Here is a 17705-nt window from a genome sequence, read left to right as displayed (position 1 = left end):
TTAGAGCGCTTCGCTCTCAGACTGCGGGCTTACTTGTAGTTCCTAGGGTTTGTAAGAGTAGAATGGGAGGCAGAGCCTTCAGCTTTCAGGCTCCTCTCCTGTGGAACCAGCTCCCAATTCAGATCAGGGAGACAGATACCCTCTCTACTTTTAAGATTAGGCTTAAAACTTTCCTTTTCGCTAAGGCTCATAGTTAGGGCTGGATCGGGTGACCCTGGACCATCCCTTGGTTATGCTGCTTTAGACGTAGATTGTGGGGGGGTTCCCATGATGCACTGTTTCTTTCTCTTTTTGCTCTGTATGCATCACTCTGCATTTAATCATTAGTGATCGATCTCTGCCCCCCTTCACGGCATGTCTTTTTCCTGGTTTTTTCCCTCAGCCCCAACCAGTCTCAGCAGAAGACTGCCCCTCCGTGAGCCTGGTTCTGCTGGAGGTTTCTTCCTGTTAAAAGGGAGTTTTTCCTTCCCACTGTTGCCAAGTGCTTGCTCATAGGGGGTCGTTTTGACCGTTGGGGTTTTTTATAATTATTGTATGGCCTTGCCTTACAATATGGAGCGCCTTGGGGCAACTGTTTGTTGTGATTTGGCACTATATAAGAAAAAAGTTGATTGATTGATGTATATAAGGTGCCTGAGCCCAGTGAAGCTGACCCCCCACCCAGATAAAAATAAATCCATGCTAACAGGCTGAGTTTTCCCTGTAGAGTTTCTGATGGTACATGAACACAGTGGTAGTAGCAGTGCTCACAAACCGGCTTCTGCACTGAATGAAAACATTCAGCTGGTCAAATGAAGTCAAACTGAATGCTTACGTTACAAAAACTAAGCAAACGATAAAAAACTGTCAAGAACTACAGAAAAACAAAATATGGACAAATTGAGGTTTTCGGCGGCATTTGTTCAAATTTTTCGACAGTTTAGAAATCCTGACGAAGCGCCAGCTGCAGGAATGAAGCTGCATGAAGGTTAAACAATGCCAACCAAAGTCCAGATTTCTTGTTTTCGTTTGGGCTTCATTGCCCTTTAAGTGCCGTGTGACTGGAAAAATAGTGTACTGTTTTATTTTCGGCTGCAATCACAGAAGTAGTCACGAAAAGTGCAGTTTTTTTTTTTTTCAGTTTCCAGTGGAGAAGGGAAGACGAAGCAAATGGCAGAGGTTGTGTTGGTAAATTTTAAGTTACACAGCTAGCCAGAGTAGCTGCGTTTTCTCACCTGCACAAACCGCTTTAACATGTTTGAGTTCCAGGTCATAGACAAACTGCAACACATGTCCACTTTCAACTAGGGTTGGATATCGAAAACCAGTTCTTTTTAAGAATCGTTAAGAAATTATTCAAGTCACCGACATCAATAGCCTTTTTGCTTAATGATTTCGTTATTGGTCCTTCAGAGAGGCCGTTGTTTTTGAGGGTGTTTATTGGGAAAATGATCCTTTCCCTACGTTGAATGCAGACCCTGCACCCGGTGCATTCAACCGCTTCTGCAGCAGCTCTGCTTGAAGCAACGAAGCAGTGCTCCGACCCGCTGCTTCATTGGTTCTCTGCTTTGCTGCTTTTCAGAATAGTAAGTCCGCTTCTTAACCCCTATCAAAGCCATTTAACAATGTCAATTGTGAGTCACCTTTGTGAGGATTAAAGTCACTAACTGGGACTCTTGTCATGTTGCGGGAAAGAAACGAGAATCGTCCTCTGTTCGTTTGCGCAGCTCCAAACACTGCGCCGCTCTCTGCCGAGTCAAGTTAGAGTCTGGTCAGAGTTACCGTAATAACTTCAAAGCGATTCAACATTTTAAATCAAATGACACCTCTTTCCAAACGTTGTAATACAGACAACAAACTATGACAGACCAAAACATTTCCTCTCAAAATAAGAAGTCCTCTGTTCTTTCTGAATTACACTGATGTTGACGTGCAGCACAGCCGGCTGTAAGAGCTCAGTTCAGAGTCTATGGAGTTAAATTTGACTCATTGATACCTGAAAAGAAATGCTTTTGACAAAAAAACTACAGATTTTGTTTATTTCTATTTATGTCCAGAGATCTAGGATCCATTGACCAATTTCATATTTATTTACTTTATGACTCAATAAAATGTTGTTGACATAGAAAACCTGTAAAGCCTACTTTTAGTTCACAGAAAATTCACAGGAGGTATTGATAAGGGAATCAATAAGGAATCAGATTGAAAGAGGAATCGATAATGGCATCGATATCGATTAAAATCTTATCAATGCCCATCCCTACTTTCCACCCCATCATCACTTTGTCTTTGTATTTTCACTTTGTTTGCGTGTAATTTGCCCAAAAACTCAGAGAAAATGCCATTATTTCAATTTGATAGTACCATGGTGGTACTAACATGCTAAAATAATCATCATACAAAGAAAGGGAATGAGGTTCTGCTCTCAACAGTGTCCTTGCTAAAAGCCAAAATATATGAAAACACAGTTGTCAGTCAATCCACACATTTCACGACAAACCTAAATGTCCCTGACTCACATTATCAATAACTACTGTATTTACATCCATATGTCTGTGCTTCATGTACTCTGTTTATTCCTTCCTATGTGTGTGTATATATGTCTGACCACGTTGGATGAATCAAATCAAATCAATTTTATTTATATAGCACCAAATCAGAACAAACAGTTGCCCCAAGGCGCTTTATATTGTAAGGCAAAAGCCATACAATAATTACAGAAAAACCCCAGTGGTCAAAACGACCCCCTGTGAGCAAGCACTTGGTGACAGTGGGAAGGAAAAACTCCCTTTTAACAGGAAGAAACCTCCAGCAGAACCAGGCTCAGGGAGGGGCAGTCTTCTGCTGGGACTGGTTGGGGCTGAGGGAAGAGAATCAGGAAAAAGACATGCTGTGGAGGGGAGCAGAGATCAATCACTAATGATTAAATGCAGAGTGGTGCATACAGAGCAAAAAGAGAAAGAAACACTCAGTGCATCATGGGAACCCCCCAGCCGTCTAAGTCTATAGCAGCATAACTAAGGGATGGTTCAGGGTCACCTGATCCAGCCCTAACCATAAGTTTTTTTCAAAAAGGATGGGACCTGATGATTCAAAACCTTATAAGTAAGAAGAAGAATTTTAAATTCTATTCTAGAATTAACAGGAAGCCAATGAAGAGAGGCCAATATGGGTGAAATATGCTCTCTCCTTCTAGTCCCCGTCAGTACTCTAGCTGGAGCATTTTGAATTAACTGAAGGCTTTTCAGGGAACTTTTAGGACAACCTGATAATAATGAATTACAATAGTCCAGCCTAGAGGAAATAAATGCATGAATTAGTTTTTCAGCATCACTCTGAGGCAAGACCTTTCTAATTTTAGAGATATTGCGCAAATGCAAAAAAGCAGTCCTACATATTTGCTTAATATGCGCATTGAATGACATATCCTGATCAAAAATGACTCCAAGATTTCTCACAGTATTACTAGAGGTCAGGGTAATGCCATCCAGAGTAAGGATCTGGTTAGACACCATGTTTGTAAGATTTGTGGGGCCAAGTACAATAACTTCAGTTTTATCTGAATTTAAAAGCAGGAAATTAGAGGTCATCCATGTCTTTGTCTGTAAGACATTCCTGCAGTTTAACTAATTGGTGTGTGTCCTCTGGCTTCATGGATAGATAAAGCTGGGTATCATCTGCATAACAATGAAAATTTAAGCAATGCTTTCTAATAATACTGCCTAAGGGAAGCATGTATAAAGTGAATAAAATTGGTCCTAGCACTGAACCTTGTGGAACTCCATAATTAACCTTAGTCTGTGAAGAAGACTCCCCATTTACATGAACAAATTGTAATCTATTAGATAAATATGATTCAAACCACCGCAGCGCAGTGCCTTTAATACCTATGGCATGCTCTAATCTCTGTAATAAAATTTTATGGTCAACAGTATCAAAAGCAGCACTGAGGTCTAACAGAACAAGCACAGAGATGAGTCCACTGTCTGAGGCCATAAGAAGATCATTTGTAACCTTCACTAATGCTGTTTCTGTACTATGATGAATTCTAAAACCTGATTGAAACTCTTCAAATAGACCATTCCTCTGCAGATGATCAGTTAGCTGTTTTACAACTACCCTTTCAAGAATTTTTGAGAGAAAAGGAAGGTTGGAGATTGGCCTATAATTAGCTAAGATAGCTGGGTCAAGTGAATGTCAGTCTTTTTCTTAAAATAACTGTATTTGCTTGTCTCTTTGTATCTCACTGTCAACCATGTTTTAACAAATGTACACTTTGACTGTTAAAACAATGTAAGGGTAAGTACACCTCTTTGTACATCCCACCTTCAACCACAGCCTCATACAATCATCTATGAAAAATCTACTTAAACTCCCAATTTTCTATAGGAATACAAATTTCCTACAGGCACTGCATTAGTCCTTGAGATGTTTCTACAGCTTAATTGGAGTCCACCTGGGGTAAATTCACTTGATTGGACATGATTTAGAAAGGCACACACCTGTCTACATATCAGGTCCCACAGTTGACAGTGCATGTCAGAGCACAAACCAAGCTTGAAGTCAAAGGAATTGTCTGTAGACCTCCGAGGCACAACTGTCTCGTGGCACAAATCTGGGGAAGGGTACAGAAATATTTCTGCTGCTTTGAAGGTCTCAATGAGCACAGTAGTCTCCATCATCCATAAATGGAAGAACTTCAGATGCAACGGGACTCTTCTTAGAGCCGACTGCCCATCTAAACTGAGCAATCAGGGGAGTAGGGCCTTAGTCAGGGATGTGACCAAGAACCCGATGGTCACTCAATCAGACCTCCAGAATTCCTCTGTGGAGAGAGGAGAACCTTCCAGAAGGACAACCATCTCAGCAGCAATCCACCAATCAGGACTGTATGGTAGAGTGTCCAGGCGGAAGCCAATCCTTAGTAAAAGGCACATGGCAGCCCACCTGGAGTTTGCCAAAAGGCACCTGAGGGACTCTGACCCTGAGAAACAAAATTCTCTGGTCTGATGAGACAAAGAATGAACTCTTTGGCATGAATGCCAGGTGTCATGTTTGGAGGAAACCAGGCACCATCCCTACAGAGAAGCATGGTGGTGGCAGCGTCATGCTGTGGGGATGTTTTTTTTTTAGTGGCAGGAACTGGAAAACTAGTCAAGATTCAGGGAAAGATAATTGTGGCAATATACGGAGACATCCTGGATTAAACCCTGCTCCAGAGCGATCTTGACCTCATACTGGGGCAAAATTTTATCTTTCAGCAGGACAGTGACTATAAATTCACAGAGCCAAGATATCAAAGAAGCGGCTTCGGGACAACTGAATTCCCAGAGTGGCCCAGCCAGAGCCCAGACCTGCATCCGATTGAACATCTCTGGAGAGATTTACAAATGGCTGTGCACCAACACTCCCTATCCAACCTGATGGAGCTGATGTTTATAACTACTGGTAAATGACAAAAAAGAAACTGAGATGGAGGTTCAGCTGTGGGATGCAGGAAGTCATACTTGAGCATGGCTCGCATTGTTGACGCAGTAAAAAAACATCAAAAAGCTCCAAAACATGAGAATTTTAGTCCAACATATTCACCTAACAGCATACCTATCCACATTTTTATTGATGCGTTTCTGCTGTATTCACCCACTAACTGCCAAGATGAGATGCTGCCGATGCCCTCCTTTGCACAAAAGCAAACAAACTTAAACTGACAAAATATTGAAGGCAGTCTGGCATGACATTTAAAGACCGTCAAAAACCCACTTCACTTCATCTAACGAGAATGATGAGGTGTAATCCAATTTAAACAAAAGATTTTGTCTCTTCACCTTTGTGTACTCTCCCTGCAAGAAGAAATCAGATTTTTGTGCACTCCGGAACAAAGCAAGGAAATTGGACCTTGGTGCACTATTGAATAAAAAACAGGGAATCGAACCACCATGAGACTCTTGGCTCCACTTCTTTGAACATTGTAGGGCAGACAAACTGGAAACAAGCAGGACAGATAGGCTAGGGTAAAGAGCACAATAATGTTTTAAAAAGTGTTTCATTGTTTCAGTTCAGATCAAAGGTCAGGATCAGTGCTGAATGATCATTGAAACACTTTTCACAGGCGGGGGAGCTTTCCTGTAATGTTAAGTTGTGGGTTTGGGGATTGTTAGTGTTGGACTTTCACACCAGCTCAAATGATCTGGACACATCAGCATTTGTTTGTGTTATGCACTAGTCATGTGGTTTAACCTCTGCTGGCTGTTCCTTCTGTGTGTCGCAGAGATGGGCAGTGAACTGCCGGGGACCGTAGCAATGCCAGGGGCAGTCGGAGCAGGACAGGTGAGGATGGCTGGAGCAGCACCAGGCCGCGGGGGCAAAAGGAGATCAGCGGGGTGAGTACCTTTCTTTTTTTTTTTTTTTGTATAAGAGTGAGGGAAATACATCCAGTGGTGGGCACAGTTCCGCTAACCGCTAAATATTGAAGCTAATTTTTTTGTTAGTGGATTCAGCTAACGTCAAAAACTATCAGTGGACCAATTAGCTTCCGATGAATTTAGTTCCGATAACTTTTACATAGTTAGTAACGGTGAAAAATATTTATAAACCCTGTTAGCTCCTGTCTGCTATGTGTTTTGCAGCAGTGAGGCAGCTAAGAGGAGCTGAGCTCAACTCTACCCCATCATCATCAGGTCGCTGATTAGCAGTTATCGAAGCTAACTTTTTGGTTAGCTGTGCCCACCACTTGAATAGAATACATCCATACTCTTAAAATGACACTGTGTGTGTTTGTTTATTTATATATATATATATATATATATATATATATATGTGTGTGTATATGTACATGTATATGTACGTGTATATGTATATATATTTTTTTGATCAGGATATGTCATTCAAAGCGCATATTAAACAAATATGTAAGACTGCTTTTTTGCATTTACGCAATATCTCTAAAATTAGAAAGGTCTTGTCTCAGAGTGATGCTGAAAAACTAATTCATGCATTTATTTCCTCTAGGCTGGACTATTGTAATTCATTATTATCAGGTTGTCCTAAAAGTTCCCTGAAAAGCCTTCAGTTAATTCAAAATGCTGCAGCTAGAGTACTGACGGGGACTAGAAGGAGAGAGCATATCTCACCCATATTGGCCTCTCTTCATTGGCTTCCTGTTAATTCTAGAATAGAATTTAAAATTGTTCTTCTTACTTATAAGGTTTTGAATAGTCGGGTCCCTTCTTATCTTAGGGACCTCATAGTACCATATCACCCCAATAGAGCGCTTCGCTCTCAGACTGCAGGCTTACTTGTAGTTCCTAGGGTTTGTAAGAGTAAAATGGGAGGCAGAGCCTTCAGCTTTCAGGCTCCTCTCCTGTGGAACCAGCTCCCAATTCAGATCAGGGAGACAGACACCCTCTACTTTTAAGATTAGGCTTAAAACTTTCCTTTTTGCTAAAGCTTATAGTTAGGGCTGGATCGGGTGACCCTGAACCATCCCTTAGTTATGCTGCTATAGACTTAGACTGCTGGGGGGTTCCCATAATGCATTGAGTGTTTCTTTCTCTTTTTGCTCTGTATGCACCACTCTGCATTTAATCATTAGTGATTGATCTCTGCTCCCCTCCACAGCATGTCTTTTTCCCGGTTCTCTCCCTCAGCCCCAACCAGTCCCAGCAGAAGACTGCCCCTCCCTGAGCCTGGTTCTGCTGGAGGTTTCTTCCTGTTAAAAGGGAGTTTTTCCTTCCCACTGTTGCCAAGTGCTTGCTCACAGGGGGTCGTTTTGACCGTTGGGGTTTTTCCGTAATTATTGTATGGCTTTGCCTTACAATATAAAGTGCCTTGGGGCAACTGTTTGTTGTGATTTGGCGCTATATAAATAAAATTTATTTGATATGTATGTATGTGTATGTGTGTGTATATATATGTATATATATGTGTGTGTGTGTGTGTGTGTGTGTGTGTGTGTATAGTAAAATTCCCATATAATGAATTCAGGTGGACCAGTGAATTTTCTGTTACAATCGAAATCTGTTACATACATAAAATGGACAAAATCCATTAACGTATAACAGTCATCAACCTCCAAACCAGCGATACAGTACGTATAATTTCCTCCATCATTTTGAGGGTCTTTTTCTGACTCTGTGTTGAGAAGTTACATTTGCAGACTTTTCTGCTAAACTCATTTGATCCATGATCAAAATCTAATCAGCGGTCACATTGCAAAAACTCTTAAAATCTGACGGGAGAGGATGGAGTGAAAACATAAAAGTGACAAATCACAGCCCTTTGTGGTTTCAGATTTAGCAGGTGCACGGGTTCGCAGCCGCAGAGTGCTGTGATCTAAAGTGCTTTGGTTCGTCACACCCAGGGATGTATGTGAAACTTGACACCATATTACAGTGGATGCAAGAAGCAGAATTTTGTTAATGATCACTGGCCTTGACTTACGCCCTGCTTCGTTTAGGTCCCATGTCTGAGCATGGTTTGAAAAAATAAACGGCCGGTCTTTTAATCAAAGAAATACAGTACCCACTTCCCTCAAATCGGTGAAAGTCAGCGCTGAACTTCATTTTGTACCTCTGTTACTGGGCACATTCAGACTGCTTTGTCCGGTACGTGGGAGGGGTTTTTACTAGAGATATATTACGATGGGGCGGGATGTTTTGTGAGTGAAAATCCATTATATACGGTTTATATGATGACTGTTTACGGCAAGTTTTACTATACAGGTGCTGGTCATATAATTAGAATATCATGAAAAAGTTAATTTATTTTAGTAATTCCATTCAAAAAGTGAAACGTGTATATTATATTCATTCATTACACACAGATTGATATACTGTATTTCAAATGTTTATTCCTCTGATATATTTCAAATGTGTATTTCTTTAATTTTGATGATTATAACTGACAACTAATGAAAATCCCAAATTCAGTATCTCAGAAAATTAGAATATTACTTAAGACCAATACAAAAAAATGATTTTTAGAAATGTTGGCCAACTGAAAAGTATGAACATGAAAAGTATGAGCATGTACAGCACTCAATATGTAGTTGGGGCTCCTTTTGCCTGAATTAGTGCAGCAATGCGGCGTGGCATGGAGTCGATCAGTCTGTGGCACTGCTCAGGTGGTATGAGAGCCCAGGTTGCTCTGATAGTGGCCTTCAGCTCTTCTGCATTGTTGGGTCTGGCATGTCGCACCTTCCTCTTCACAATACCCCACAGATTTTCTATGGGGTTAAGGTCAGGCGAGTTTGCTGGCCAGTTAAGAACAGGGATACCATGGTCCTTAAACCAGGTTCTGGTAGCTTTGGCACTGTGTGCAGGTGCCAAGTCCTATTGGAAAATGAAATCTGCATCTCCATAAAGTTGGTCAGCAGCAGGAAGCATGAAGTGCTCTACGACTTCCTGGTAGACGGCTGTGTTGACCTTGGACCTCAGAAAACACAGTGGACCAACACCAGCAGATGACATGGCACCCTAAACCATCACTGACTGTGGAAACTTTACACTGGACCTCAAGCAATGTGGATTCTGTGCCTCTCCTCTCTTCCTCCAGACTCTGGGACCTTGATTTCCAAAGGAAATGCAAAATTTACTTTGATCAGGGAACATAACTTTGGACCACTCAGCAGCAGTCCAGTCCTTTTTGTCTTTAGCCCAGGCAAGATGTCAAGTCAGCAGTCTTCCCCATGATTGTGTTGCTTACAGAACTAGACTGAGAGACCAGTTAAAGGCCTTTGCAGGTGTTTTGAGTTAATTAGCTGATTAGAGTGTGACACCAGGTGTCTTCAGTATTCAACCTTTTCACAATATTCTAATTTTCTGAGATGCTAAATTTGGGGTTTTCATTAGTTGTCAGTTATAATCATCAAAATAAGAAGAAATAAACACTTGAAACATATCAGTCTGTGTGGAATGAATGTATACGTGTACATTATACAAGTTTCACTTTTTGAATGGAATTGCTGAAATAAACCAAGGTTTTCATGATATTGTAATTATATGACCAGCACGTGTGTGTGTGTTTGTTTATTAGGGATGGGTCCGATGCACCCTGCAGAGTTTTCCAATACAGGAGCCGTGTGTGTGTGTGTGTGTGTGTGTGTGTGTTGAAATGTCTCAACAAGTGCTGCTTGCTGCTCTGCTGGCTGGCTGCGCAGGAGATGGGGCTTCTTTGGCGAACGTAATAAACAAACGTACTTAATTCTTTCATCAAAACATCAGATCTAGGCTTGCATCTTAGATGTACCTTCTGGCAAATTGTAGCTGAACATTCAGGTCTTCCTTTTAATAAAATCCTCTTCTATATCACTGACATGAAGCTGGATACAAAATATACCTACCTACCTACCCCCCTCTGTGGGGATCCACAGGCTCTGGATTGGGTAGTGTTTATAAATACACTGAACAAAAATATAAATGCAACACTTGGTTTTTTTTTTTGTTTTTTTTTCCTCCCATTTTTCATGAGCTGAACTCAAAGATCTAAAACATTTTCTATAAAAGACCTATTTCTCTCAAATATTGTTCACAAATCTGTCTAAATCTGTGTTAGTGAGTGCTTCTCCTTTGCTGACATAATCGATCCCACCTCACAGGTGTGACATATCAAGATGCCGATTAGACAGCATGATGACTGCACAAGTGTGCCTTAAGCCCTTTTCACACTGGGCCTGCTTTGAGTTGCTTCATGCGGCATCATGAGTATGCAGGAATGTCTGCGTCAGGTGTGCGCAGCAGGGGGGCAGAGAGGAGGTGAGAACTCAGAGGAGGATCTGCAGGCAGTTTGGCTGCAGCCAGACTGTGCACTCTGATTTCTCTTCCAGTTTCTATTTGTTCTTGTGCAGGGCTGCAGGTCTGTGCTCTGATTTCTGTTATAGTTTATCTTTCTTCCTTTGACCATGAGCTGCGTGCACGCATGCGAATGAACCGTCCTTGTATAAATGTGGAGATATCTGGAGTTATACTTGATGTGGACATGTCCTGTCTCTGGCAATCAGTCTGTGAGCAGGACTTAATGTCCTTTTTGTCCTTTATTTAACACAATTATGAGAGAGTTTGAGGGGAGAGTGAGGAACTATTTGCAGCCAGCCAGTTTTTTTTTTTCTTTTAATTGTTCACATGTGCTCGCGCAAAAGAATCGTCCGTGGGTGGACTGAAGATGATTTAATTTTTGGCGTCTGATTCGCTTCGTCCTTTGCCTCCGTCAAGGTGTTCTGCTGTTGAGCTACATCATCTCGCCACTAGGTTGCATCCACATGGTGTCATGACGCCGCACTACGCAACTCGAAGTGGGCCCGGTGTGAAAGGGGCTTTAGGCTGGCCACAATAAAAGGCCACTCTGAAATGTGTAGTCTTGTTTTAAATGGGGGGGGGGGGGGGGGGGAGTCAGAAAACCGGTCAGTATCTGGTGTGACCACCATTTGCCTCACGCTGTGCAACACATCTTCTTCGCATAGACTTCGTTGATCAGCAGCCAGACACCATCGAATATGAGCATTTGCCCACTCAAGTTGGTTATTACAATGAACTGCAGTCAGGTCAAGATCCCGATGAAGACATTGTGCATGCAGATGAGCTTTCCTGAGACGGTTTCTGACAGTTTGTGCAGCAATTCTTTGGTTCTGCAAACTGATTGTTGCAGCAGCTGTCCAGGTGGCTGGTCTCAGACGATCATGGAATTGAACATGCTGGATGTGGTGATCTTGGGCTGGTGTGGTTACATGTGGTCTGCAGTTGTGAGGCCGGTTGGATGTACTGCCAAATTCTCTGAAACACCTTTGGAGACGGCTTATGGTAGAGAAATGAACATTCAGTTCACGGACAGCAGTTGTGGTGGACATTCCTTCATTCAGCATGCCAATTGCACGCTCCCTTAAAACTTAGAACATCTGTGGCATTATGCTGTGTAATAAAACTGAACATTTCAGAGTGGCCTTTTACTGTGGCCAGCTTAAGGCACACCTGTGCAATAATCATGCGGTCTAATCAGCATCTTGATATGCCACAGTTGTGAGGTGGGGTGGATTATGTCATCAAAGGACAAGTGCTCAGTAACACAGATTTAGAGAGATTTGTGAATAATCTTTGCCAGAAATAGATCTTTTGAGTCCATAGAAAATGTTTTAGATCTTTGAGTTCAGCTCATGAAAAATGGGAGAAAAAAGTGTTGCATTTATATTTTTGCTCAGTGTAGGTAGCTGACATTTTCCAAGGGTGGTCATAAATTCTGCAATGTTTCGATAATAAGTTGGAATGGCGTGAGTCCAGAATGTTTTTTGTTTTTTTTTTTAGAACCTGAGCCCTTAGACCTCAACATTTTTTAGAAGAACTCAATACTTTTATTTCCTGTTAATTACATATTATTTAAAGTTAATTTACTGTCTTAATGTATTTATAAATTGTTTAGGTTCTTGTTATCATATACACACTATTATTATTATTTTCTTCTTACTTCTATTTTGTCCTTTTATTTTTAAATGGACCACAATGGGAGTAAGTGTTTTCACTTTCTTGTGCATCCATGTATTTTTAATGTGTTTACAATTATAGTATGTACTTACATTGAACTTACTAAATAAAATCAGGCACGCAATATATAGATGCATCTATATATATTTTGCATATATAGATGATTAACCGCACCCTACTGGAATGGTATGCATCTTAGATGTACCTTCTGGCAAATTGTAGTTGAGCCCCCTGCTGGAATGTCGTGCATCTTAGATGTACAGTGAGGCAAATAAGTATTTGATCCACTGTCGATTTTGCAAGTTTTCCCACCTACAAAATGGAGAGGTCTGTAATTTTTATCGTAGGTACACTTCAACTGTGAGAGACAGAATTGAAAAAAAAAAAAAAAAATCAGAAAATCACATTGTATGATTTTTAAATAAGTAATTAGCATATTATTGCATGCAATAAGTATTTGATACAATTTACTACTTTAACGTTTCCCATAATCCCCGTGCACTTCCCAGAATGCACCGTGGTGCCAGCAGAGTTCCAGCATTTCAAATCCATGTAAACAATGGCTTTGAGGATTTGGATGGCATTGATTCAGTGAGTTCACAAGTGTTTATGATGATGACGTTCTCTGCTGAAACCAACCTCTCGCATAAGTCATGGACCATGTGAAACGGAAAATAGAAAAACAGACCTTAATATTTGGTATAGAAACTTGTGTTTGCAGTTACAGAAGTCAGATGTTTCTTGTAGTTCTTGACCAAGTTTGCATGCACTGCAGCAGGGATTTTGGTCCACTCCTCCATACAGATCTTCGAGGTTTCGAGTTTAAGTGCCTTCCAAAGATTTTCTGTTAAGTTCAGGTCTGGAGACTTGCTAGGCCACTCGACGACCTTGAAGTGCTCTTACGAAGCCACTCCTTAGTTGCCCTGGCTGTATGTTTCAGGTCATTGTTATATTGGAAGACCCAGCCACGACCTATCTTCAATGCTCTTACTGAGGGAAGGAGGTTGTTTGCCAATATCTCGCAATTCGTGACCCCATCCATCCTCCCTTAAATACGGTGCAGTCGTCCTGTCCCCTTTGCAAAAAAGCACCCCCAAAAATGACTTTCCATCCCCATGCTTCACGGTTGGGACGGTGTTCTTGGGGTTCTACTCATCTTCGAAACATGGTGAATGGAGTTGATAACAAAAAGCTCTGTTTGGTCTCATCTGTCCACATGACCTTCTCCCATGCCTCCTCTGGATCATTCAGAGGGTCACTGGCGATCTTCAATCAGGCCTGGATATGTGCTGACTTGAGCAGGTGGACCTTGCATGCCCTGCAGGATTTTAATCTTTGGCGGTGTAGTGTTATGAATCTTTGCGACTGTGGTCCCAGCTCTCCCACATACTGAAGAAGATTGACAATCATCTTGTGTTTCTTCCATTTTCTAATAATTAAGTCAACAGTTGTTGCCTTAATTTTAATTTATTTCATTTATATAGCACCAAATCACAATAAAGTTGCCTCAAGGTGCTTCACACAAGTAAGGTCTAACCTTACCAATCCCCAGAGCAAGTACACAGGTGACAGTGGTAAGGAAAAATGCCCTCTGATGAAGAAACCTCAAGCAGACCAGACTCAAAGGGGTAACCCTCTGCTTGGGCCATCTGCTTGCCTTCTCACCAAGCTGCTTGCCTGTTGTCCTGTAGCCCATCCCAGCCTTGTGCAGGTCTATAGTTTTGTCCTTGGTGTCCTTACACAGCTGTTTGATCTTGGCCATGGTGGATAGGTTGGAGTGTGATTGATTGATTGTTTGGACAGGTAACGAGTTCAAACAGGCGCAGTTAATACAAGTAGGCTAATGAGTGCAGAACAGGAGGACTTCTTAAAGACTAACAGGTCTGTGAGAGCCAGAATTCTTGCTGGTTGGTAGGTGATCAAATACGTATTGCATGCAATTAAATGCAAAGTAAGTATTTAAAAATCATACAATGCGATTTTTCTCTCTTTTTGTTTTTGTTTAAATTCTGTCTCTCACAGTTGAGGTGTACCTACAATAAAAATTACAGATCTCTCCCTTCTTTGCAGGTGGGAAAACTTGCAAAATTGACAGTGGCTCAAATACTTATTTGCCTCACTGTACCATCTGGCTAGGGCTGCAGCTATTGATTATTTTAGTAATCGAGTATTCTGTCGATTAATCGAGTAATCAGATAAAGTACTTTTGCGATTTAAAATATCAACAGTCCAGGGTTCTCCCTAAGCAATGGCACAATGTCACTGCGTAATCACGGACATTGTCAAATTTAGTGTATCCCTTTCTGTTTTCCTGGGTAAATTTTTTTTTTTTTTTTTTTTTTTTTTTTCTTTTCACATCTTTACAAGTTTTGGATCTTTCCTGGTGTCAAGAGCTCAGCCATAGTCGGGCCAAAGTCTTGACATTTTGCTGAAATGGCGATGGGTTGTGACTTTCTGTTTTTTGTTTTCCCCACCTTGTAAAATGTAACCATTTTAAACAAACATACTGCTTCGGTAAGGGGAGTGCTGAGCTCCTGACACCGGTCAGCAAGCAAACATCCAGTGCTCAGGTGCGTGTCCAATAATTCTGTTCATGCAATTAAAATGTGTTAAACAGTCACTGAAATTTTTAAGTGTGGCACAGTTATTTTATACTGTGCATGTACTGAAGTGAAATTCAGTGCTGAACAACCTGTTTGTATATGGATTTTCTTCAGAATTTGTTTCCACATTCCATTTATTTTGTCATATAAAACCACTAAATAAAAAAACATGTATTTTATGGCTTTTTTGACACGAAACATGCTTTTTCTCAAAGTATGACCGTGTCATACTTCTTTTGTGGCATATAACTGCAGCCGGCATGCTTATTGTCACATTGCTGCCACCTGCTACATCAGTCCATTTTAGCAGGACTAAATCCTCTCGATGAGTCTAGTGTCTTTCATGTTTTTAAAAAGCTGACACCCCCCCCCCCCCACACACACACACACACTTAACCTTATGGCTAAAATACTCCCTACAGAAACTTCTTTCAAGCTTTACAATTGATTTCCTTCAGTTTTTACTCTTTAATAGATAAACCATTTAAAAAATTACGCAATATCTTTTGCCTGCATGTTGAAATCAACCTGCATTAATTTTAGTTTTATTTTGGTGAATTTCATAGACTGCGGTACAGCAGTTGCACAGGATGTGTGCTTTTTAACTCTCTCAAGGCAGGCGCTGCAGATTTGTAACAACTAAATATCTGATTTTTCCTGTTACTAAAAATGAATTTGAGCCTGAGAGGGTTAATGATAATATGCTGATGTGCCTGTGGGGTTTTGCTGGTGACTGACATGAGTAGTTGGAGTGCAAACTCACAGGGTGTGATTTAGGAATTTAATATGGGGCAGTAATTTGTAAGCATACATTTTACATGTAATTATTAATAAAGTCACTGTTTTATACCACAAATGTTGTTTTGATAGGTTTAATCTCCTTTAAATAATTTACACATACTTGCATGACGTTCCGGTATATTGCAGAGCTCATCGCAGGTTAAGGAAAGACACTTGAAGAATAGGTTTGGCAAGTTCAGTGATATCTGGCCAGTGCTATGGCATGTATAGTAAGTACATATGCTATAGCACTAGGCAGGTATCACTGAAAGAAGATCTACGTAGACAGATTCTTTTATTACAGTAAGGCTTCCATATACCCCAACATACAAAAAATATCAAATAGAAACTCATGAAATTAGGTCTCTCTAGTGGCCCGAAATGCCTCTGGGAGCCTGCGTCGGGTCCCAGGCCCCCCCTTATTTTCAGAGTTTGTTCCTTTGCTCATTCTCATCCCCGATTGTTGCCTGTTCCAGACCCTGTACTCTGGAAACCGCTGTGGGACCAGAGTCCAGACAGTGTTTACATGTGACGATGGGTTTGGTGAAGGCAGACTGCAGTGTTCACAAACAAAACCCTCAGTCATGATTTAAAAAAGATTCATGAATATTTTCATTCAGGTTTGAATTTTTCAAGGAGTAGATTTGAAAATGTTCTATATTAAAGGACATGTCACGAAATCATAACAATTGAGATTTAGGCTGTTAATGATCATCTGATGATACACTGGGATTACTTTGAGCTCTTCCATGACTGGTTTCAAAGTATACGGCATTTGCAACAAATGGCTACGGAGACTGCCAAAAACAAAGTACTTGTGAGTTCTCGTTTTTACAAGGGTTTTCCACAGCTTGCACGTAGTTTTGAGGAAAACATCCCAGCGCGTTTGAATGGAATGTAGCTGCTAATGTTGAGAACGGCGCCACAGATTAATTCCAAAGTTTACATAAGTGTGATGTTGTGTTATTGACTCATTTTTTAAGTGATAACGGTTCATTTTGATGCAGTAATGATAAAAGCAGCAGCTGCTTTCCACTGTGAGAAGACTTGGTGCGTGTCCATTAGTCATAAACACAGCCTGTTATAAACAGTTTCTGCTAGAAGTGTTGTCATCAACATCACTGTGGAAAATCTAAAAAATGCATCTGTGTGATCAAGCAGCCTGAAAAACAGTGGAGCGGTCTGTGTGCATATTAAAACAGCGTGATGCTCCGTACACATAAAGATCCAAAAATCAGCATTCTCTCAAAGTAAAATAAAGATCAGCTCCACTGAGAACAAAACAAAAGGGGAGAAAACTGAAAAGGGCACTCACCCACTTGTAGAATGATTTCCAAGATTAAATATGTAAAGTTCACTCCACCAAAGAGTCCCCAAGCATGGATCCCAGGCTTGCTCACCAGCCGGGCAACAATGTCCGGGTCCACTATAGGTCCTCATGCACGGATTGCGCGCAGTCATTTTCCTGAGAATAATGTCCGACTGCAGCTCCACTGTCAGCTCCTCAAGTTCTCTCACAATTTTGGCACATTAAGCCACGGTCGCATGGCACAAATGAAGGACACCGAAGCCAAAACGAAACAAGAAATCTGGACCTACGTTGACTTTCGGAGACATCGTTAAATCTTCATCCAGTTTCATTCCTGTAGCTTGCCGTTTCTCAGAATTTTCAAACTGCTGAAAAATGTAAACGAATTCCGACAACAACCTCAATTTGTCTGTATTCTGCATTCCTGACTAGGGATGGGGTATCGGCAACTGGTTGTTTTTGAGAATCGTTAAGAAATGATTTGATCCACCGACATCAATAGCCTTTTTGATTAACAAGTCCCTTATCGGTCCTTTAGAGTGGCCGTTGTTTTTGAGGGTGTTTATC

The 17705-nt window shown here is 41.0% G+C and overlaps 1 protein-coding gene across 2 annotated transcripts in view; it reads left to right on the top strand.

Moving 5' to 3' along the window:
- Positions 1-17705, top strand: part of arnt2 (aryl-hydrocarbon receptor nuclear translocator 2) — a 107592-nt gene that overhangs the window by 14012 nt on the left and 75875 nt on the right. For both annotated transcript variants that reach the window (XM_034184160.1, XM_034184159.1), the window contains exon 2: positions 6248-6359. In XM_034184160.1, the coding sequence (XP_034040051.1) occupies positions 6248-6359 (112 nt within the window). The remainder of the gene's footprint in view (positions 1-6247; positions 6360-17705) is intronic.

Source organism: Thalassophryne amazonica, chromosome 2 (assembly GCF_902500255.1).
Source record: "Thalassophryne amazonica chromosome 2, fThaAma1.1, whole genome shotgun sequence".
NCBI lineage: Eukaryota > Metazoa > Chordata > Actinopteri > Batrachoidiformes > Batrachoididae > Thalassophryne > Thalassophryne amazonica.
The sequence above is the reverse complement of the archived record's forward strand: the minus strand, read 5'-3'. Positions and strand labels throughout refer to the sequence as shown.